Source organism: Electrona antarctica, assembly GCF_951216825.1.
Source record: "Electrona antarctica genome assembly, chromosome: 4".
Lineage (NCBI taxonomy): Eukaryota > Metazoa > Chordata > Actinopteri > Myctophiformes > Myctophidae > Electrona > Electrona antarctica.
The window spans coordinates 54,832,383-54,855,687 of NC_136809.1; the positions used below are offsets into that span (position 1 = coordinate 54,832,383).

At 40.9% G+C, this 23,305-nt stretch overlaps 1 protein-coding gene across 1 annotated transcript; it reads left to right on the plus strand.

The window, feature by feature from the left end:
• The first annotated feature begins 17,776 nt into the window (after positions 1-17,776).
• Positions 17,777-20,948, plus strand: LOC306921445 (uncharacterized protein). Its single transcript, XM_079498579.1, has 5 exons — positions 17,777-17,831; positions 18,760-18,827; positions 19,343-19,387; positions 19,505-19,534; positions 20,471-20,948. Exons 2-5 carry the CDS (start codon positions 18,762-18,764, stop codon positions 20,834-20,836), a joined length of 507 nt encoding a protein of 168 aa, XP_079354705.1. The 5' UTR covers positions 17,777-17,831; positions 18,760-18,761; the 3' UTR covers positions 20,837-20,948.
• The last annotated feature ends 2,357 nt before the right edge of the window (positions 20,949-23,305 follow it).

Consider the following 23,305-nt stretch of genomic DNA (forward strand, 5'->3'; position numbering starts at 1 on the left):
ATTGTCTCTTCAGGGGTTCATCCCGGGGTATGGATACGGACGACCACCACAACCACCACAGCAGCAGCCGTTTAACGACATCTTCATGACGCTGCTGCCATTCCTGCTGGCCACTCTGCTGACCCCTGCCCCGACTACCACTACTGCTGCACCTGCAGCTGGATGAAACTGAGAGAGGAGACAACACAACGTCTCACAATGTGTTGTTCACGAAGGTTTACTTATAGGAGTAATCCTTTATAATGCATGAGTAAACTCTGAGTATACAATAAAGAACATGTGAAAAAAATATGTATTTTGTTGTCTTTGAGACTGGGTTCTGACCGCACACAGTTGGTTATATTTCCTAGTTGACACGTGCTTGCCTTTTAAATAATAATGTGCATTTCATCATGTGAGTTAGGAAGTGTATGTAAACAATTAGTTATTATTCAGGTCCTTGAACCTGTTGTTTTATCTTGTGTAGCGATAATTATGTCCACAACTATTTCCAAGTCTTGAAATTCACAGCCTTGGTTATCATAAAAAAATCATAAATGTGACTTTACTATACTTTACTCAATTTAAGGTAACAAATATTATTTTGAAACGTTTACAAATGTATTTTGTAACAGACTACACGACTAGTCTAACAATTAAGGAAACACAGTAAAAAGCCACATTTCTACAAGGCCAAACGTCAATGAACAAAAGCATTGTGATTAATGATAAAGTTACAAAATTAGTCTTCATTCACAACATGTGAAGAGAACATAATTATAATGAGCAGATTATCACAGGTGAATAAATAAGCAAGTGATTAATAATACTCTGACATCAGGCCACATCACTTTCTCTTGGAACAAACAATACAGCACCTACAATCTTGTTAAAAACAATGAAAATAACTATTGGTATATGAACAATGATGTGCTGCAGATACATTTAGCAGGGCCGCATGCGGGCCGCGGGTTGAGTAGCACTGCTGTATGCACTTGAAGAGGCATGTTTCACCACCACTCAATGTTAATATAGTATTTATAGTAGATAAAGGTCTTTAAATAGATTTAGCTTTTCTGAAACGTCTATGGGAAATTGTCCTCCAGGCCGCTCGTTATATGCAGCCGATTACGTCATGCACCCACAGTACACACCAGAGGGACTACACATACGAAAACCAAGCATATATACGTATATATACAGGATGCAACAGCTACTGTACATACAGACTGCAATTGGCTGAGGCAGAGGCAGGTGAGGGGACTTTGGCTCATTAGGTCCACTGGCAGAGCCTGACCAGAGCCTTTAGTGGTGGTGTATCCCAACCGACTCAAGGCCGAACTGCACCCCCTGTGGGGGTGTGGAACGTGTGTGTCAAATTTGAAGTCGGTGGGGCGAACGGTTCTCGAGTTACGTGGATTACAGACGTGCGTGCGTGCGTGCGTGCGTGCGTGCGTGCGTGCGTGCGTGCGTGCGTGTACGCGCGCACACACACACACACACACACACACACACACACACACACACACGCGCGCACAAACACACACACACACGTACACACAGACAACATAATAGTAGGATATTGTATCATGTTTATCCAATCTGAAGCTGGTTGTTTAATAATTATCTAATTTTGAGGATTTGCAACTTATATGAAGACAAACTGAGAATCATTTTTTCAAGTTCATAAACATCAAAAGGCAAATAACGTCAAGTCAAGTTTATTCATAGCTATAGCACATTTCACATCACAAGCGAGGAGGACTCAATGTGCTTCAATGAAATACCATACATGTAAGAATAAGAAAATACAGAAATCAATAAAGATGAAAACAATTACATATGACTAAAATACAAAAATGACTACATATTTCACAGTCTAGCTGAAAGCTAATGAAAATAGGTAGGTTTGTATTTAGCTTTTAAGCAAAGACATTGTGGCAGCAAACCTTATTTGGTAGAGAATTCCACAGAGTAGGCCCATAATGACTAAAAGCACCATAACCTGATTTAGATTTGATCCATTTTATAGTGATGAGGGGACCTTTGTCGGATGATCTGAACGCAGGGGTGGGCAACTTTGACCATGGACAGCTGGGCCACTATTATTTCCAAAGTCATTCCAGAGGGCCACATTGTATACAGGTCGGAGCAAAAATAGCCGATCTACAAGCTCTGCACTGCGATGCGTTTTGCGCTTGTAGATCGGCTATTTTTGCTATATTTGAATTTAAATCCTGAAAATTGCTTTCCATTTTTGAATTGTAATGCTGAAAAGTAACATCCTTAATTTCAAATGCCTTTTCAAATTACAGTTATGTTAACTTCACCGTACAAATACAAGTAATTAAAGCGGGTCATGTTTGGAATTGTAACAGTCCGAAATCAATAACATCATAACAGTATTCTGATATCAACCCTGAGGGCCGCATGAGGGCCGCATGAGGGCCGCATTGAGTGAACATGTGGCCCCCGGGCCACATGTTGCCCATCTGAAGCATGCATTGCATACATACAGATTTAAATGATTATGTAAAAATGGAGTTATGTTTTGTCAAAGGGACTTTCGTTGTAGCAGATTTTATCTGTCAAGCTTGGGAAAGAAGGCAGAATTACATCTGAGGTGTAATACACTGAATTATGTAATGTAAACATGCTGTAAATGCATAAATGATGTAATGTAAAACATGCTGTAATTGCAACTGTGAAATGGTGTCTTATAAACCCATGAGGGTTGGGCACAAGCTGTGCATGACACGAAAATAAATAAACAATCATCAATCATCATCATCATACATGTACAGTGTACACGCAACGTAAAGCACTATGTGATTCATGCCGTTTCAACATCAGTTTCCAAACTCCATGAGCTTATGTGTACAGTATACAGTACATCTCACCAGGACTGCAGACATGTAGGAACCGGCAATATGTCATTTCGTAACATTCCACTGCAGCATTATATCATATGTGACCGGGTCTGGCAAATAGGCCCTCATCTCGACCAGAGTCATTTTTCAGTTTTTTACAGATTATTAAAGTACAGAATGTAAGCTTTGATGTATCATTCAATGAAATTGGAAAATATTTGAAGGAGATATGACCATTTTAAAATGATTGTGCCGTTTTACCCAAAGCTGAGAAAATCCCTTTAGAGCTGGCTAGCCTACTTTGACTTATAAATGTATATATTTAATTTGCCCAAATCAATAATCTGTTGGAATGAAAACCTTCTTCAACATTCAAGCTGTGTTAATATGAAAATCACAAAAAAAAGAAAATCAAGTTTATTTTAGATTTTCTGCCTTTTCATTATAGGCGAGATGAGGACCATTTTGCTAGACCTGGTCACATATTTGAAGCTATACAGTACTATAGTTTTTAGAACAGATTTGCAGGTGAAAAGTGCAAACGATGAGAATTCCATGCACTTCTTTTTGAGGAGATAACGCAACATGGCTTTTGAAGATTATTTCATATGGCAGCTATAGCCGAAGTCTATATGGACCTGGTGATATTACAATGTTTGTTTATGACGTAAATCGTTTGACAGCCAAAGTCTATGGACTTTGATGTTTGTGTGGGCACTAAACGACGACGGAAGACGTCATGTACGTACGTGCGGCCGATATAAATCCAGCGGGCGCCCCTCACTTCACGCACGTGTGATTTAATTTTTTACACCTGTAACCAGGGAAGTGCACACATAGACATCAAAGGGGGCTTCAGCCCCTGCCCTTTTACCCGTCTGTAAAACAACTCTCCAGACCACGAATGCAGCATTTACTACATGGTGAAAGAAATGCACATGCCCTCCCTCTCCTTTCCATGCCATGCCGGAAGGCAGCATCCAGGAGAATTGTTTTTAGTTATAGTCTCCTGAACTTGAACGCAGCATTTTGCATTGAACTAATTTGTTTCGAAATCCATGTCGTACACACCTGCATCTCCATTGGATAAAGAGTGCTGGGTTGCGCCCCGGAAATAGCAGATCTACAAGCTCTCAACGCGTCGCTGCGCGACGCGTTGTGAGCTTGTAGATCTGCTATTTTCGCTATGATGGGCCAAAGGTGCAGCCCTCTTATGGGAACACTCTCTGCACCTATACCGAACACCTATACCAAAAATAGCTGATCTACAAGCTATCAACGCGTCACAGCACGACGCGTTGTGAGCTTGTAGATCTGCTATTTTCGCTATGTTGGGCCAAAAGTGCAGCCCTCTTATGGGAACACTCTCTGCATGTGCCTGCCTGTATAACCCTGTGAGTTTGAATTCAAGTTGAAGGATGCATATACTGTAATACCGTATACATGCATTACAGTCCATAGTTTCAACATCTCCCCCCACAGTTTCCCAAGCCCATATGGGGCTTATGTGTGCTATAGGATGCTTAGTAGCCTAATGTACAGCCAAGAACCACCAAAATACATCATTTCATAACATTCCACACAAATAGGACAAAAGTACAAAACACCTTTTGAAAGCTGATTGGACGACTGGGGGCTGAAATGTCCTTTAAAAAGGACACATGTATGCTGCACTGACGGACTTGTCACGCTGGTCACCGATATAGTAACCAACCATTATTATTTAATCTAAGGTAAGATTTACAGCATATTTGCTTTTAACCCATTTTGGGCGGGAACCCCTTTTGGTGTTAGCATTATGTTATGCTTTAGCTATTGAAAAATAGCAGATCCACAGAGCTTGTAGGTCTGCTATTTTTGAAAGATCGAAGAACGACTGACTAAGGACTGATTCATACTCCTATTTTACCGCTGTTTCGGATTTCGGCTCGTCAGAAATTTTCAGTAGCACCGAAGAGCCGACTTTCGGATTTCGGCTCGTCATAAATTTTCAGTAGCACCGAAGAGCCGACTTTAGGACGGTACCCACCCGTTTTTTGGCAAATGTTCTCCGACTAATAATAGGCATGCTGTGGTTCAAGTGCTTGAACTGTATGAAAAGTCTACCGTTTAAAAAATAATAATTGCGTAAAACTTTTCTTCCCAGATCTTATTTTGAATGTCGGCGGCGATGAAACTGCTAGTCGTGGTGGTGTGCTTACTAGCACTTAGTTCCTCCTTGCCTGTAAGTCTCCACATCAACTAATATAGAGGCTGTTTTGTGCTGTAATGTTTGTAATGTGTTCATAATTCACGTGACATTATTTCTTCTGTAGGTGTCTGAGGACAATGACAGAGTGAAACGCTCAAGCAGTAATGAGGTCAGTGTCACGCACGCACGCACGCACGCACGCACGCAGGCAGGCAGGCAGGCAGGCAGGCAGGCAGGCAGGCAGGCAGGCAGGCAGACAGACAGACAGACAGACAGACAGACAGACAGACAGACAGACAGACAGACAGACAGACAAATCACTCGCATGCAATAATCATTAAAAAACAACTTTGTTTTTTTTACAACCAAGGTTCATATTTTAGGTTGTTATTAGAGAAAGTAAAAGATGAGTGTCTACATTTTTTCATTTGCTGCTTTCTTTCGTTTTAGCGATTTCAGCTATTTTTGACATGGGGGCACAGACATTCGAACAGATGGCTAAATATGTATTTATTTTTCTGTGATTTCTTTATTATTATTATTTACTATAGTCCTACTAGACCCCAGGAAATTACATCTGGCCACCAAAGATCTCGGGATCTATTGAATGTTGGTTGGAAAAAAATCACACCCGTGTGAAGTGAGAGGCGCTAATATATTAAAGTCTAACTCATGTTGATATGGTGATTTAATGGTGATGTAAAACAAACGGTGACAACACAAACATTAAACGCCATTAACAACAAAGAGACAATATGACGTAATGAGGCACATTATGACGTAAATGTTCCCTTCATTGTCAATGGCGTTTACAAAACAATAATAATAATTTAGCTATTGAAAAATAGCAGATCTACAAGCTCATAGCGCACCACGAACTTGTAGGTCTGCTATTTTTGAAAAATCGTTAAAATGTGCCTCAAATCTTTCAGAAAATTGTCATGATTTAGAAAAAAATTAAAATAAATTTCAAACAACATCACGTCATTTTAATTTCTCTCTTTAATCTTTGCGTTCCATAGAGGGTCATTGTAAGATACCTCCCTGCTCCTCCTCAACCACAACCACAACCACCACAGCAACAACAACCCTTCTATCCTCCACAACCACCACAGCAACAACAACCCTTCTATCCTCCACCACCACCGACCGACACTAACAACGACATGATGACGCTGCTGACAGGCCTGCTTCCAATCCTGCTGGCGCAGCGCCTCGGATGAGAGCAGCCACGTGCATGTGTTGTAAACCAGTGGTCCTTGAGGAGGGGGGTTCCAGGTGGTCCCTATAGCTCAATGATGGAGAGTTGTGACCAAAATGGACCCTTATTATTAGAGTAGTTGCTGCGAGAGTGAGGTCTACAGCCAACACCGACTCGGGATTCCTGGATCGCTGCCCTCCACAGTTTCCTATCCAACGTCAGGTTCTTGAGCTCTGCAGTGTTGTCAGCCAAGCTTATTATTATGAGATAATAATTATAATAATAATTATTATTCTTTAACTCTTGAGAGCGTAAAATGAAACCAAATGGACCCGTATGGGTCCATTTGGTTTCATGGTACGCTCTCAAGAGTTAAATTATTTGTTAAACATCTGCATTACTTCATTTACAAGAAGTCTACACAATTAGAGAATGTAGAAGAATTGTTATTTTGAGCAATGTTTGCCTGTTGTCTCTTATTGTGAGACAAAGTGGGCTCCATTTTCGTCACCGCTAAACCCCTTACCCCTAAACTTCATTGCATTTTTTTTTTGTTTTGTTTTTTACTTTTAAAAAAAACAAACATTTTTGAATAGTTCAACTAGCCAATCTATATTGACACGTTGTGAGCTTGTAGACTGGCCTGTAGACTAACCATTAAAAAATGTTTTGCAAAATAGTAAAAAAAAAAGAAGAAGTTTAGGGATAAGGGGTTTAGCGGTGACGAAAATGGAGCCCAAAATCGACGACAACGACAACTAAATGTTCCATATAGTTTTTGGTCATTAAATGGTGGTTCCGTGGCTCAAATGCAGAATAAATAATGGACCTCGATGTAAAAAGGGTTGAAAACCAGTAAATTGTAAATTGGTTGAAACGTCCATGATAGTCAATGAGCTGTAATATAATGTGCAGAATCAGCTTAATAAAGAAAGTTTGAGCGCTTAATGTGCCACAAAACAAGTACAGTTAAAGGGTTTTCTTCTGTGTGGTCTTAAAAATAATAATTAACCTTGGACTACATGTTGTCTCAGTGACAGGCTGGGCACACCTGAACTTCCATGCAGAATGCCGCTGGGGCAAGCTTTTCCGGGAATCTGGCCGTCGCGGCATTAGGTGGAGCTTCATTTCCATCCACCAGCTGTCTTAAAACCCGGAAGAGACCATGGCAGACAGCTTCCTTTGGCATGGAATCTTAGGTGTGCCCACTGCCCAGACCCTAAGACAGCCCTCCCCCTATATCCACAAGGAGGAGCAGTGCACCAAAGCATTATGGGAATTGTAGTCCAGGAAGGAAGTTTACTTGTATACTTTCTGTGGCAAAAGCACTCAAATGTTCTTCTTTCCTGCCTTGATCTCCTCCCCTCCTCTCTTCCTCCCTCACAAAAACGAATTTCACCCACTTTTTTTACTTTTTTAAAACTGTGATGTGACAATAAAGATGATTCTGATACAACCAAAAAGGTCTGTCAGCTTATTTACAAGCTTTGCTACAAAGTAATATAAATAAAGAAACATACATAATGTAAATATGAGATATATATATAAGGTGTGTGAGCATAATGTAGGATTTGCTTCCATCTGCTGATACTGCCATTACTGCTGGCCAATCTTTGCCAAGATGCCGGGGGTAAACAAGTTCTCTGTATTGTCGTCAATGTGATATTGATAACAGCTGTAACAATTTGCTTGATAAATCAGTGAATAACTGTTGGAGTGTTAAAAAGTCTGTTTATTTTATAGGCTATACTTTTTTTAACGGACTACTTTGCACTATTGTATATGAATAATTTAAATCGAGTTTAAATTGAAATGGCTGTATCCTCCATCTCCCTCAATTCAATTCAATTCAATTCAATTCAATTCAATTCAATTCAATTCAATTCAATTCAATTCAATTCAATTCAATTCAATTCAATTGGCCCTATAGGTAAAGGTATAAGCATTTAACACTACAGTATTGCCAAAACACAAAGTTTCTCTGAAAATGCCATGACAAGGCGAATTGAAGAGGCACCTGTCCTGTACAGTTTTCACCCTAGCTGTTTGAGTTAACAATGCAATAGCTGTATGAAAACATAAAATAACAACACTTAGTGTGCACAGTGCAGGGGCACCCTCGAAATGTTCGACTGCATCCAGTGCATATAGTCATTTCATCCTGGCCTGGGTAAAACAAAAAATATATAGAAAAATAAAGTTGCGTAGTGCTGCTTTAAATATATTTTTTGTTAGTGTGCTCGTGTTCAAATGTGTGTTCTTTACATCGTGGTTATCGTTACGGGTTTGTCAATTTTGTCAAGTGTCATCAACGTGTCCATACTGGACGTGCAAGACTCGTCCTTGTCCATGGCAAAATCTTCATTTAGTTTTTCATTAAAACATTAAAATGTTCTTATTGAGATTTTGATTACAGAATGTCAGTCTCCAGGTTTTCTTCAGAATATATACATGACACTGATTTACTATTATGACACTATGGCATATTACAGGAGTACACTATAGTTCTCACACATTAAAATTGTATTTTTCAAGGACCCCATAACTGAAAGCTGCCACTGTCATGTCTGGCGTACACCGATGATAAAATAAAGACTACAAAGTTTTACTTTAACCCATTTAGGCCTGAATGTCTTGCGTGCACACGTGCGTGTGCGCGTGCGTGCACATGCGTGTGTGTGTGTGTGTGTGTGTGTGTGTGTGTGTGTGTGTGTGTGTGTGCGACTGCATAAGCTGCCTACCCACTGAGTATCATGTTGAATAAACATGGGCAGGTCATTAACAAAAGCACACAGTGTATGTTCCGGTCTCCTCCTGCCACGGGTATCTGACGACCCCTGGAGGAGAGCAGCATCAACTGCATCCTCAACGTTTCTGCTTCCTCTGCTGTGGCCCCTCAGCATAATATCAGAATACTGACATATTATTGATTTCAGCTGTTACAATTCCAAACATGCAAACATTCCCCCGCTTGAATTACTACTCTAGTCTATATTGGTAGCTTAATGACTAGTATTAAAATGGTATTGTCTTTTTTTATGTCCAATGTATTTGTATTTAAGTTAATACGGTTAACATAAATATAACTAAATGCATTTGAACTTAAATAACATTTTTACTTTTCATTTCAATTCCAATAAAGAAATAACTAATAATAATAAATTTGCAAAAAATAGCAGAAATAGCAACAAAAAAAAATGCAAAAATTGCAGATCTACAAGCTCAAAATGCGTCGCAGTGTGACGCGTTTTGAGCTTGTAGATCTGCTATTTTTTGCTAGAATAGAAGTAGGGCATTAATTATGAAAAGGTTACGGAGGTAAGAGTGTAACGGCTCACCGAGTCCAGGGTGGTTATGGTGGAAAAAGGCAAGGTGGTAGATGCCAAAAGTTGTTTATTTCTTACTTTGTTGTGGCATACAGAGTGACAAATCTGTCCGATTTTTCATATTCCATCCTGATTGGCTATAACAAAATGCCTCTGACTGAAGTAATATTAAAGCGGGTCATGTTTGCATGTTTGGAATTGTAACAGCTGAAATCAATAATATATCAGTATTCTGATATTAACCTGCGCGCCGCGTTAAGTGAAGGTGGCACAATCCTCAGACTGTGGGTGTCAAAGGTCTAGTATAGGAAAAATTGGGATGTCCACAGCTGAGATGTGTGATTATAATGTAATTTTATTTTGTCTTCTTCTTTTAGATAGAAGGACCAAACATCAGCAAGTTTAGTGCTCTCATGGTGTCTTGGGCTTCCATTTTTCAGCGAGTGGTGTTGTTGTACTGCATTTGATGAAGTTGTAATTCTGTGCCAATGATCTTAGCTGGTAAATTTGTGTGAGGTGTGTGCGTGCGTGCGTGCGTGCGCGCGCTTGTGCGTGTATTTGCATGTGTGCGTGCGCGCAAGTGTGCCATGATGTGTGCATGAGTGTAAATCTCCTGCAAAAATGGTCTCTGCCGTTATTAGTCATTTGAACACCCAGCATTCGTATGTGCCAGAATCTGTTGCAAATCTACCAAGGATTATGAACAGGATATGTTTCAAAATGCCACCATTAAAGTGGATTATGTTCCCGCCCGTCTGGATCATGTACGGTTTGGACACAGAGGTTGTGGTGAGCCCAGTCCAGCCACATCTGACACGATGACGATTGACGTACTGTAACACACTGTGAAGGTCAGAGCACGGAATCTAGCTCATATTCTCTAGTTTCTGTCAAGGACTATAGCTGCAGCTGCAAGGTAAAGTATACATAAACTCTAAATTGACATTTTACTGTATTCATACTGTATTTTATATCTCTGCTGTGGGGAGGAAACCACATAACTCCAAAATGTTCATTTTTCAGGAAAATGAAAAATATAATTTTTTCAGGAAATTAAGAAAACCGTATATTTTTAAAACAAAGCAATACTGCCTCATCAAAGTTGGTGTTGTAACTTTATATATTGTCATTGTCAATTACGTCCATGAGAGGGGGAAAGGTGGTGGAGTTTTGAGGAATTTTGAGGGTCCTATGGAGTTAAGAGGTTTTGTCCAAAGCACTTTTTACTACTGTCCATTGGTTCAATATTTTTCAAAAACCTCAAAAATGGAGTTATGAGGTTTCCTCCCAACAGCAACGATATTATATGTTTTTCTCATTGGAAAATAAAAATAATAATAATTTGTATTTTCAGTTTCAAGAAAATGATTAAGTTTATTCTGGCGATGATTGTCTTACTTGATTGCTGTGTGACTGTAAGTAACATATAACTCTGGCCTTATATCTGAGATCTCATCTAAATATGTTATTGTTCAATGTCAGAGTATAGCTATAAATGCTTACAGGCCTATGATTTTGTTGCAGAATTCTGGTCGACATGTACGTAGCAGTAGTGATTCTCACAGTGACGAGGTAACAAAACAAAGATACAAGCAAACAAACAAAACCATATGCCAGTGGTTTTCAACCCTTTATATATTATTATTTATATATATTATATTATTATTTATTATTATATTATTATATTATATTATTATTTATATATTATTATTTATTCTGCATTTGAGCCACGGAAACCACCATTTGATGACATTTAGCCTCTCAGACCCAAAACATATATTTTGTTGTCGTTAGATATGATTTTGTCCACAATTCCATGCTGTATTTGGTACCATTAGGAGAGATAACAGGCCAAACATTGATCGAAATAACAATTCTTCTACATTTTCTAATTGTGTAGACTTCTTGTAAATTAAGTGGACCCATAAAAGGGTCCATTTGGTTTCATTTTGCGCTCTCAAGAGTTAAAGATATATAATGGTAACATTTCTAATAAGGGTCCATTTAAGGGTAATACCAACTCTCCATCATTTAGCTGCACGGGGACCACCTGGAACCCCCTCAAGGACCACTGGTTGAAAACCACTGAACTATGGACATACAGCATAAAGGTCATATCATATATTGTTCTCTTATTGCCACAGATAGTCTACATCTACCCAACATTCCCGCGGCGGCCACCTCAGCAGCTTCCCTTCCCCCTCTGGCCTCTCCTTCCTGGGCTGTGGCCGTGGCCGGCTCCAGGGCCTGTTCCCCCTCCAGGCCCGATGCCACCGCCCGTCGTCCCCCCAAGAGGAGATAATTAACCCATTTAGGCCCTAAAAAAATGTCTTTTTAAAATGTATTTTTTTCTGAAAAATGTTGAAAATGTTTCTATATCAGTGGTTCTCAATATTTCATGTCAAGGACCCCACAAATTATTATGTAATATGCCACCGACCCCCATCTGAAAATATGTTGTTCCAGGGACACCCCAGAAGCAAAGATTTGAGTTAAAAACTGAAACTCTGAAAGAATATATATTCAATGATTTCAGGCACATTTTCACGATTTTTCAAAAATAGCAGACCTACACGTTCATGAACTTGTAGATCTGCTATTTTTCAACAGCTAAAGCATAACATAATGCTTTAAAACACCAAAAGGGGTTCCCGCCCAAAATGGGTTAACCCAGTGGTTCTCAACCTTTTTACACCAAGTACCACCTCAGATTTTATTTGTCACTCCAAGTACCTCCAACTCCAAGTAAATCTGCGGTTATTGATGCTTTTTTTGGCGGGTTTATGATGGATTTCGGGTACCTATATATGCACTGTTAACAAAATGATAATGACAATATGACCACCATTATTCCCCCCCCCCCCCCACACAAGCCCTTATTTCCCCCCCACACAAGCCCTTATTGGCCCCCACATAAGCCCTTATTTGCCCCCACACATAAGCCCTTATTTGCCCCCCACACAAGCCCTTATTGGCCCCCCACATAATCTTTTTTTGGCCTCCCCACACAAGCCCTTATTGGCCCCCACACAAGCCCTTATTGGCCCCCCACACAAGCCCTTATTGGCCCCACCACACAAGCCCTTTTTGGCCCCCACATAAGCCCTTATTGCCCCCCAACACAAGCCCTTATTTGCCCCCCAAATAAGCCCTTGTTTTCCCCCCACACAAGCCCTTATTGGTCCCCCACATAAGCCCTTATTGGCCCCCCACAAGCCCTTATTGGCCCCCACATAAGCTCGTATTGGCCCCCCACACCACATCCCCCCCCACATGTCCTTATGTGGCAAAAAAAAAAGGGAAAAAAAGAAAAGTTTTTTTGCCCTTTCCCTCAAAAAATAAAAAATATTAAAAAAAAATAATAATAATTATAATTTTTTTTAGAGAAAGGGCACTTTCTACAAGCATAGATCTGCTATTTTTCAACAGCTAAAGTAGCCTACAACATAATGTAGTAGTTAACAGTAGTACAATTTGAAATTTGCACCCTATGGCCAGACAAATAATGAGGTCTGTGAGTTTGACTATAGGGTGGAGAGGGGGAGGTACGTATGACCAAAGATGGTCTATTTATGAAGATGGGACAACTTCATTGGAGCCACTATAGGCGATGTGGTACACATGGTTTGCTTCTCCCCGACCTCTCGAAATCTCGCGAGAGTTTGTTGCTGGGATAAAGAAATGTAATTAACAAAAGTAGATTTTCTCCTGATTTGTCTCGCTAAAAGAAGCCATTTTACTATGCATATCTTGTAAATATTGTGTGCCTTGTGATGATTTGGTCCAGTATTTAGTTCAGTGACCATGGAGTTAAGGAATGGTTCAGAAGCTGTGTTCACGTTCACTCTCCCATTGGAAATGAATAGACTCCAACATTCTTCCCGTCTCCTAATAATGTTACCGCCCACCTCACGCAGATACGGGAAGTAAAGCAAATTAAGTTGGCCTCTCTTGCACAGAGCAGGGGTTCTCAACCCGTGGGTCGCGACCCCTCGGGGGGTCGCCAAATTATTTTGGGGGGTCCCCAAAATATTTTCAAAAAAAAAAAAAAAAAAAAGGTCTTTTTAAAATTTTATTTTCACGATTTTTCAAAAATAGCAGACCTACAAGTTCATAGCGCGCGCGCTATGAGCTTGTAGATCTGCTATTTTTCAATAGCTAAATTATAACAATGCTTAAAACACCAAAAGGGGTACCCGCCCAAAATGGTTTAAGGTTATTGTAGCAGTCAATTTATATTGGGGGTCGGGAGGGGGCGGGGCGGGGGTCCCGAGACATTGCCAAAGCATTTCCGGGGGTCCCCGGCCAAAAACGTTGAGAACCCCTGTGTTAGAGCGTACAGTAGGCCTATATGGGACATGCCCTTTGATCAAGATGGAGGTTAATGAATTGGGAACAACAGAAAGAGAAACGTTTTTTTTTTTTTTGGAATTGGTTGTTCTTGTTTAATTCAATAATAAAGTTCCAACAAAAACAAACAAACCAATATATGAGAGCATGTTATTAACCACGTAAACATAACCTCAAATTGCACCATCTTAAAAACTAAATTGTGTTTTCTTTCTCTTTTTGTCTTTGTATTTTTCTTTCATTTTTTTTGTTTTCTATAAAAGAAAAATGTATTTCATATCATAATGTTTGTGTAACCATTTATAATCTGTTCTCAATAAAAACGTATTTGACAAAAAAAAAACGAAATTGTGTTCTATAGGTCTATATATGGAACATATAAAGTTTACCTAACTTTGCTACTACAGGGAAAACATTCACATGTACATGTTGATAGATCTGGTAGATCTGCTATTTTGGGTATTTTTGTGGACTGGTGTCAATGTTTCCTTTTGGCCCCGACTGTGTTCTCCTTATCCTATTTATGTCATGTCACCCTCCACAGGCCTAATCATCTCAGACCTATATTATCCGTTATATTATTATATCATATTATATTATGGGTTGCCTGACGCCAAGTTAAGATTTACTGTCTGCCTGTAGCCACAAAAGTTAGCTGGCATATTGAGAGGTCTATTTGGATAAACACTGCATGTATTTGACCTTGATGCCTAGTGAGAAAAGAGATAGCGGCTCAGGGAGGATTTCTCTCTGGTAAGAGTTCATAGCTAGCCGGGAAGAAATGTTATCTTCAGGTTGCCCTAGCAACGCCAGCCTCAGTGCTTTCCCGGCCTATGGCTTTCAATGACGGAACTAAGGAAGTTGTCCCAATATCAGTCTCATCAGCTATGTGCTGGTCCAATGAGCAGTGCCAGCGTGGCATAGTGGAAATTAACTGAGTAGTCCGCCAATGAAATGTGTATCAACAATTATATTCTACAGTATTAATGCCTTTGAAATGAATTGTTCGTGAGAGACTACCCTGTGCCCTTTTGGTGGTACAGGGGAGAGTAATTTGGCTGTATGCGGATCTGTTCTGTCTCTCTGATCTGAAAATGAATAGACATTAATCATATACTGCTGACTGGACAATCCTTCTTCCTGGTGGTTTCATCTTTTAATTGGGTACAAGGTATTTGTCTAAAAGAGTATTTCCTGCTTAAAGTAGTCCTGTTAAAACTAATTGTTAACCTGTTGTGGTGCTGAGTATTCATCAGTACTCTTTAAATACTTTCTTAGAAGTATTTTATAGTTATAGCCCTGTGTAGCTCAGTAATTCAGTATAATACAGTCCTTTATATCTTTGGTCCCTTTTGCATTTTATATGCAACTAAATGGGTTTTATCTTAATTATAAATCCATCACATGTTACTATTTTATTTCATTTTTTACTCTTCGAATGCTCTTTCTTGCACTCTTATTATGTCCCTTTGTTTGCTGTGCTTGCCGTGTTTTTGTTGTTTGAATGCTATTGCTATCTATGTCACGGTGTGTGTCAGCTGAGGACCCAGAAGCAGAACAAGCAGGCAGGCAGGTCAAGTACAGTATTTATTAAACAATAAAAGAACACTCAATAGCTTACATCACATGAGGAGGCAACAGCAGCACAAAACAGGCAGGGACACAACACACATAACATAACATCAAACTAACAAACTTGGATCTGGCAGTGTGAGAGCAGAATGAGTCCAGTATTTAAAGACTACAGGCTGATTAGTGAAGTGAACACAGGTGAGTGTCATCAGGCAACTGCAGGGCTAATGAGAGAATGGAGACAGGTGTGTAACTGGGAATAAGGTGAGACAAGACCAAGGCCCCAGTGAGGCTCTCCAACGTTGAGGTGCTCTGCCCTAGTGGTAAGAGGAGGGACTGCAGTCCCAAGGACTCAGCAGCATTGAGCGCTCGGTTGCACTTCCGCATTTGACCACCAAAATGTGGTGACATCATCGCTACAAAATAATGGTATACAGTACACAGTTCACGGTACAGATCATGACAATCTAATGCTGCTGCTTTGTCTGTAAGGAAGCCAAACAAAAATAAGTTGTACTCTTATGTACCTGTACACAAGATGTAACAATAAAGTACAACCTTGAACGTATTACTCAGCACTGTTACAGTTGGTTATAAGTCTAATCGTGACCGTATAGGTCGTGGTTTACTATGAAAACCTGCATCTCACGTCCGTCACCCCCGTGACACGCTCCATATATGGCCAATACATAATTCATTGCATATGTAGATCTGACCTCATCAAACCCTGTACACTCAAGACACACTCTATATATGGCCAGTACAGAATGAAATTCCATATGTTGATCTAACCTCGTCAAACCCTTACATATCCATATGGAGCTGACCTGTTCTCTGACCTTCCATATGTTGATCTGACCTCATCAAACCCTGTAGTACACTCAAGACACGCTCCATATATGGCACTTGACCTTGTCCTTGACATGAAATAGTTAGAAATAGAAACATAGGTTTTTCAGAATATTGTTAGAAGATTTTTTTTTAGAACCGGCCTCAGGTCAAAATGGGTTAATAGTTGAACTGCTGATTAATAGTTTAACTGCTTATTAGCTGTGGCGTATTAATAAGCTGTGTGTTTCAGCACGACCTCGACCTTCAGGGCGTCTTACTGCCTGGTGTTACTGTAGCTGAAATAGAATAATGGACCTGGTAATAATAATAATTCATCATCATCATGCCCGAAAGTTATGATTGACACATTAAAAAACAAGAGCAGTAATGCAATACAGTGAGGACATGAATAAAAAATGAAAAAAAAATCAATTAAAAGCAAGGGTGTAGAAGTGGGTCTTGAGCTGTGCTTTAAAAATGTCTACAGAGGCTGCCTGTCGAAGGTACAGTGGGAGTTTGTTCCACGCCGTCGGCCCGTAGAAGCAAAAAGCTGCTTCCCCGTATTTTTTAGTTGCCATTTTTTTTAGGCAAAGCGAGCAGGCCAGCAGTGGAAGACCTTAGGGGGCGGTTTGGGACATATTTAGGCAGGCAGTCATGTAGGTAGGAAGGTGCGAGACCATTGAGAGCTTTATAAACAAGTAGAATAATTTTAAAATCAATCCTAAAAACAACCAGAAGCCAGTGCAATGAAGCCAAAACTGGAGTAATATCTTCTCTCATCTTAGTTCTATTAAAACTCTGGCTGCTGCATTTTAGACAAGTTGTAATTTGTCAGTTGTTTTCTTAGGCAGTCCAGAAAAAAGTGCACGCGCACGCACACACGCGCACACGCACACACACACACACGCGCGCACGCACACGCACACACACACACACACACACAGACACACACACACACACACACACACACACACACACACACACACACACACACACACACACACACACACACACACACACACACACACACACACACGGTATTGGTGCAGTTTGCATGTTTAGGACAGACAGTTACAGCTAGTGGGTTGCATTGTTTTGAAATGGCAGCACGGGCCACTATTAGTTCCCACACTCCCATAGTATTTCACATATTTATTTTATGGCAACATTATCCTCACAATTTCTAAATCTTAATCGGTCACAACAAGGTGTGCATAACCAACCAGCCATGACAGACAGTTTACGCAGTCATTTCTAATTGCTCTTTGTAACTCCATGAGATTTAATGAGCTGCTCAAACTTGTATTTGTTCTTTGCACGGTCAACAGTTCCACCCAGACAACTCAATGTCAAGTATAACACCCAACATTGCAAAAGATTGTAAACGTCCTCAACGATATCTGTGATTGGCTGAATGTCACTATATATATACCGGCATGGAAATGTGTGTTGCATTGACGACTGCATCGCAGCAAAGGACTCCTTCAAGGACTTTTAGGAACGGAACAAGATCAAGGTATACTTTCTGGTAACCATTAACGCATTTAAGATCAGGAAAGCATCTGTTTTTAATAGATTAGATTTTTGCGAGCTTGTACAGTACATCTGCTAGAGCAGTGGTTCTCAACCAGTGGTCCGGGGACCACCAGTTGTCCTTGAGGGACTTCCAGGTGGTCCCCAGCTAAATGATGGAGAGTTGGCAACCAAATGGACCTTTACTTAGATATTTAACTCTTGGGAGAGTAAAATGAAACATCTGCATTACTTCATTTACCAGAAGTCTATAGTCTACACCAGGGGTGCCCACACTGTTTTGACTTGAGAGCTACTTTGAAAATGACCAGTTCAACAAGATCTACCCACCGGAAAAATTATAATTCCATTGCTGAAATACTGTTTAAAAATGTACCTGGGGCGGAATTTGGAATAGCGGCGCTGACGTTACGTATAAGACACTTGGAATGGTAAATAGAGGGAGATAATGGAATAGGTAAGGGTTTTGGATTTAATTTGTAATTCTACTGACATTTGTGAGCAGCAACACTCTTGAAAACAAAGTATTGCATTATGGGTTTGCGACAACGACAACAAAAATATTGAGAAACTAAATCTCATCAAAAGGTGGTCCATGGCTGAAATGCCAAATAAATGATGGGCCTCGATATGAAAATGGTTGAAAACCCGTAGACTATGAGGGTTTAAATCCACCACAAAGCATCCAGTTTGGCTGAGCGTCCATATTATAGACGCAATTGGCCGCGTTAGGTTCGGGGGAGGACAGCCGGGGCGGGGAGGGTCAAGTGTGTTTGCGCACATAGTCCTACACGGGCTGGGGATGCGGAATAGGAGTTATAGGAATAGAATATAGTAAAGTAATCTGAGTACTTTCATGTTTTATTGAGATGAATAAATATATATATTTGTTTTATGTCTGTCTGTAGATGGGGGCATTTGGAGTGAAGACTATTGCCCTTGGTGTCTTCCTGGCACTTCTCTCCAGCTGCTTGGTAAGACGTGGCAATAATATGAATGCAATGTATCATTAGGAATTACAATAAGGACATTTGTGACTAAATTTGACTGAGGGGCTGCCATTGGATTTTTTGATTTTTTGTTTTTTCACGTCATATGAAAGCAGGGAATCATAGCTTCAAATTGACATATTGGTTTTTCAGTTTGACCCACCAGTTTTAGAGATATGGCTTATAGAGTAATGTCTTACAGAAAACAGCAAATTGAGAAAACAGGCTTGAAAGGTTCACTTCTGTGGTCTCTAGCATTACACCTAGTTACATGTTTAAGCATTTATTTCATATTTACATGTCGATTTCAGCTCTGACACTTATTTCAGACATGTGCTATAAACTAATTTTGGAAAAAAAAGTGTTTCTCCTCTGGTGAAAAGCTGGAATTTGCGCGATGGCAGTCTCTCAGTCAAATCTGGTCACATTTTGGAATTCATAACACTATGATACTGCATTGTGTTCATAATAATAATAATATCTTTGCTTTGCTTGTGAAGGCTATGTCTCCTCCTATTCCCGATCCTGGCATGGGGACTGAAGAGGTCAGTGTATATTATGGACTGCATACTCTGTGCAAAGGATGTTTGTATCACATGCAATGTTATGGATGTTGTATTATATCATTTATATGATATGTCAATTTTATTTTTATTCTGCAGGATATCGGTGACGGCCTGGAGAATCCAGAGGTCAGTATAGGGACTACGTGGGCTCCATCTTGTGCCACCCCTTATCCCTTATCCCTACACTAATTTGCCATTTTTTACCATTTAAAAAAACCTTTTAAAATAGTTAAAGGTGTAGTGAATTGAAAAATACGTTTTTCACACTTTTAGACCATCTCCGTGGTCATTATGGGCATACCTAACAATGGATGCCAAAAAAATAATCTAATTTTTGTATGTTTTTATATCAAAAGTCCATAAAATATATTTTTTATTACTTCCTGAAAACGAAAACGTGCTGTGTGATGACGTGTCGAGGCCCACATCGATAAAAGCCAATAAAAATGAAGCTCACCCGTTTAATTCCACATATCTCTGCATCCGTCCAAACAGGCAAACACAGCTGCTACTGATTACAGAAATCCTCTGTTTTTTTTCCCATTCAAGATAACATCCAGAGAGTGTATTACTCGGTTTCAACTTAATCATCACGCTAAAATATCTATCTGAAAACATTATAGGGTAGAAATAAGCCACATAACAGTAAACTGGTACAGCTGGCCGTCTATCTGAATTGTAAACAAACACACAGCATGCGCTGGTATAGCATAGCTACCGACCCTAGCTACCGTCCCATCGCCTGAAGGGATGCGACGCTCTGATTGGTTCAGAAACTTCAGACCGGTGTTTCAACTTGAAACCGTTTGAAACTTCAAAATAAAATGTCCACCATTTCCGTTGCATTACACCTTTAAATACATTGAGACATTGTGAGCTTGTAGATCGGCTATTTTAACTATTTTAAACGTTTTTTTTAAATAGTAAAAAAATTGCATATTAGTTTAGGGATAAGGGTTAAGAGGTGGCGCAAGATATATCCCTGTAAACGCATGCGAAGGAGGTTGTATCACATGCAGCGTTATACACAATAAATGTTTTTTTTGTTTTTCTTCTGTATAGAACACGGCCATGGCCATGGAAATGCTCTGGAGAATCGTAGAAAAGGTCCACGATTTATTCCGTGTGTTGGCACCTGGTGGGGAATATCCATATCCACCTCCTCCACCCGGACCCTTTGGACCTCCACCACCTCCACCCTTTGGACCCTTCGGACCCCCACCACCTCCACCCGGAGGCCCCTTCGGACCCCCGCCACCTCCAGCCGGAGGACCCTTCGGACCCCCGCCACCTCCACCCGGACCCTTCGGACGCCCGCCACCTCCGCGTCGGGGACCCTTTAGGCCGCGCCACCCTGGGCCCGCACCTCCACCGCCTCCACCACCTCCACCCTCTGGAGCTGCACCGGCACCACCACCAGCTCCTTAAAAGACCTCCATCACCACCCGCACCTCCACCTTCTCCTCCCTGTGCAGATCTGTGCATCCGTCCATCCCCACTTACTGTAACCCCCCCCCCATCTCTCCATGAGTGATAATGTGCATTGAAGTTACTTTCTATATCAGCAAGTACAATAAAGAACATTTACCATGCACTTTGTTGTCTTTTGAATTTTGTTTTAGAGCTTCTTCTGGAATATTATGTCCTCTTGTTGATATCATAAAAGTGTCAATTATGTGATTGTCCTGCCTGTGCGGGCACCAAATGCCCTCCTCCAACCTTTCGGCCACCTCTTGCCCCGAAGGATTTGATTCTGCTATAGCTAGGATATGATCCACTTCTCTGCACCCATGAATCCAAATTCTGGTGCAACAAATCCACCAGTATTTTGATATGTGATCAGTCACGGCCACGGGACACATGACCGTAACCAACACGGATCGGAATACTCGGATACTGACTACCTGCCCTGCCTACTGCCTGCCCTGTCTACTGACTATACCTGCCCTGCCTACTGCCTGCCCGCCCTGCCTACTGCCTGCCCTGTCTATTGACTACCTGCCCTGCCTACTCCCTGCCTGCCCTGTCTACTGACTACCTGCCCTGCCTACTGCCTGCCCGCCCTGCCTACTGACTACCTGCCCTGCCTACTGCCTGCCCGCCCTGCCTACTGCCTGCCCTGTCTACTGCCTGCCCGCCCTGCCTACCGACTACCTTCCCTGCCTGCCCTGCCTACTGACTGCCTGCCCGCCTGCCTTCCAGACTACAGAGCCAACAGCTGTGAGAACTCTTTGTCTTCGCGGACTGGCAATCATCTTGGGGGACGATCCGGCTGTCTTCTTCAAGTCTTGCTCCGTAAGTAACATAATTTGTTGTAAATGATGCAGGTGTAGTTTTTTTTTGAACAGAAGAAAAATATCAGATTATTTTGGATGCCAAGTTGTAGAACCATATTTCTCATTTCAGGAAATTTACAGGAATTTATTGTCTCCACCAGGCCGAAGGCATGGGGAGAGAGTATGTTTTGCACTCCGTCCGTGTGTGTGTGTGTGTGTCCGTCCTTCCGTCCGTCTGTGTACAGCTAATCTCCGGCACCGTTAACCCGGTCGATGCCAAACTTTATTTCATATTCCATCCTAATTGGCTATAATTGGCTTTCACCGTTTGCAAGATTGCCCCGTTTTGAACAAAAGCCTCAAATCATGAACGCAGCGTGCAATTTACGTGAAATCTTTCACACATTTTCTTACTAGGCTGAGGAATATGTCCCACCCTTTTCACATTGGCCTGTTATAGCGCCACCAACAGGTTGATTTTTGCAAAACAATTTTTTTGGAACAAAATGCCTCAAATCATCCAACTGCCATCAAAGGCGTATGAAGAAATGTCACCCTTTTAACATTGGCCTATTATAGCGCCACCAGGAGGCCACAACCTGACCTGTCTTGGTGGAGACCTGTGCCCCGAGGGGCACTTTTTCTAGTTATCAGTATTATAGTCATTTTAGTAATTAATGTGCTGTTTAATTATGTTGTGCAATTCGTTAGATCTATATTTTCACAGCATTATATATATTTGCACAACATGATCTAATGGTATGGCTGTCCTTGTTCTGTGTTTGTTAGGATGTAAATTAATCTTCTCAATACAACGAGATGCCAGTGGGAATCCTCTACAACAATTCGGAAAGTCCTCAGCTCAGCCCATCCAAAGTGGGGATTATCTTAGAAGGGAGTGTGGCGATGGAGGTGGCCGACGTGCCTCAGGCCGTCTGTGTTCTTTTCGGTCTGATTTATGCCCTGCACCTGGACTACCCAAAGTGCATGAAACATACCTGCCACTTCATTCAACAGGTAATGCTCAATGTGGGTAGAGGTGCGCTGCCACACAAGGTTCAAACTTTGAAGGATCAGCTGGAACTCTAAAACATGTCTGTACTGACACACACACACACACACACACACACACACACACACACACACACACACACACACACACACACACACACACACACACACACACACACACACACTACATAACAAAACAATCAGGAAGAAACACTCCAAATATTAATTTTCCTTAATTTTCCTTGTGAAATGAATGCCCTTTGTCGTACCAGATTGTACACACACAGCCGATCTGTGAGGTTTTTTTTTTGTGTAAAAGTAGTGAACGTGATTAAGTGTGTCTGCTGCTACTACTTTAGACCGGTTTTCTTTTACACTTCCTGAAAAGTATCTTGCTCAGAGTTCAGGTCCCACTGTATCTGTGAAAGTAGAAGTTGAGGACAACTACAGATGTGCCACTTCAGGCTTTTCCTCTACAACCCCTATAAGTGTTATTCAGAGATCAGCTCCAATAGTTTATAAGCACTTTATCTTTAGCCTTATTCAGGGCTAAAGATATTATTCAGGGCTAACCCCTATAAGTGTTATTCAGAGATCAGCTCCAATAGTT

Bases quoted from the DNA above. Each gene is read 5' to 3' on its own strand.
- LOC306921445 (XM_079498579.1), top strand. From the start codon at position 18,762: ATGGGGGCATTTGGAGTGAAGACTATTGCCCTTGGTGTCTTCCTGGCA. The intron at 18,828-19,342 runs GTAAGACGTGGC...TTGCTTGTGAAG, and splicing joins CACTTCTCTCCAGCTGCTTG to GCTATGTCTCCTCCTATTCC. The intron at 19,535-20,470 runs GTCAGTATAGGG...TCTTCTGTATAG, and splicing joins ACGGCCTGGAGAATCCAGAG to AACACGGCCATGGCCATGGA.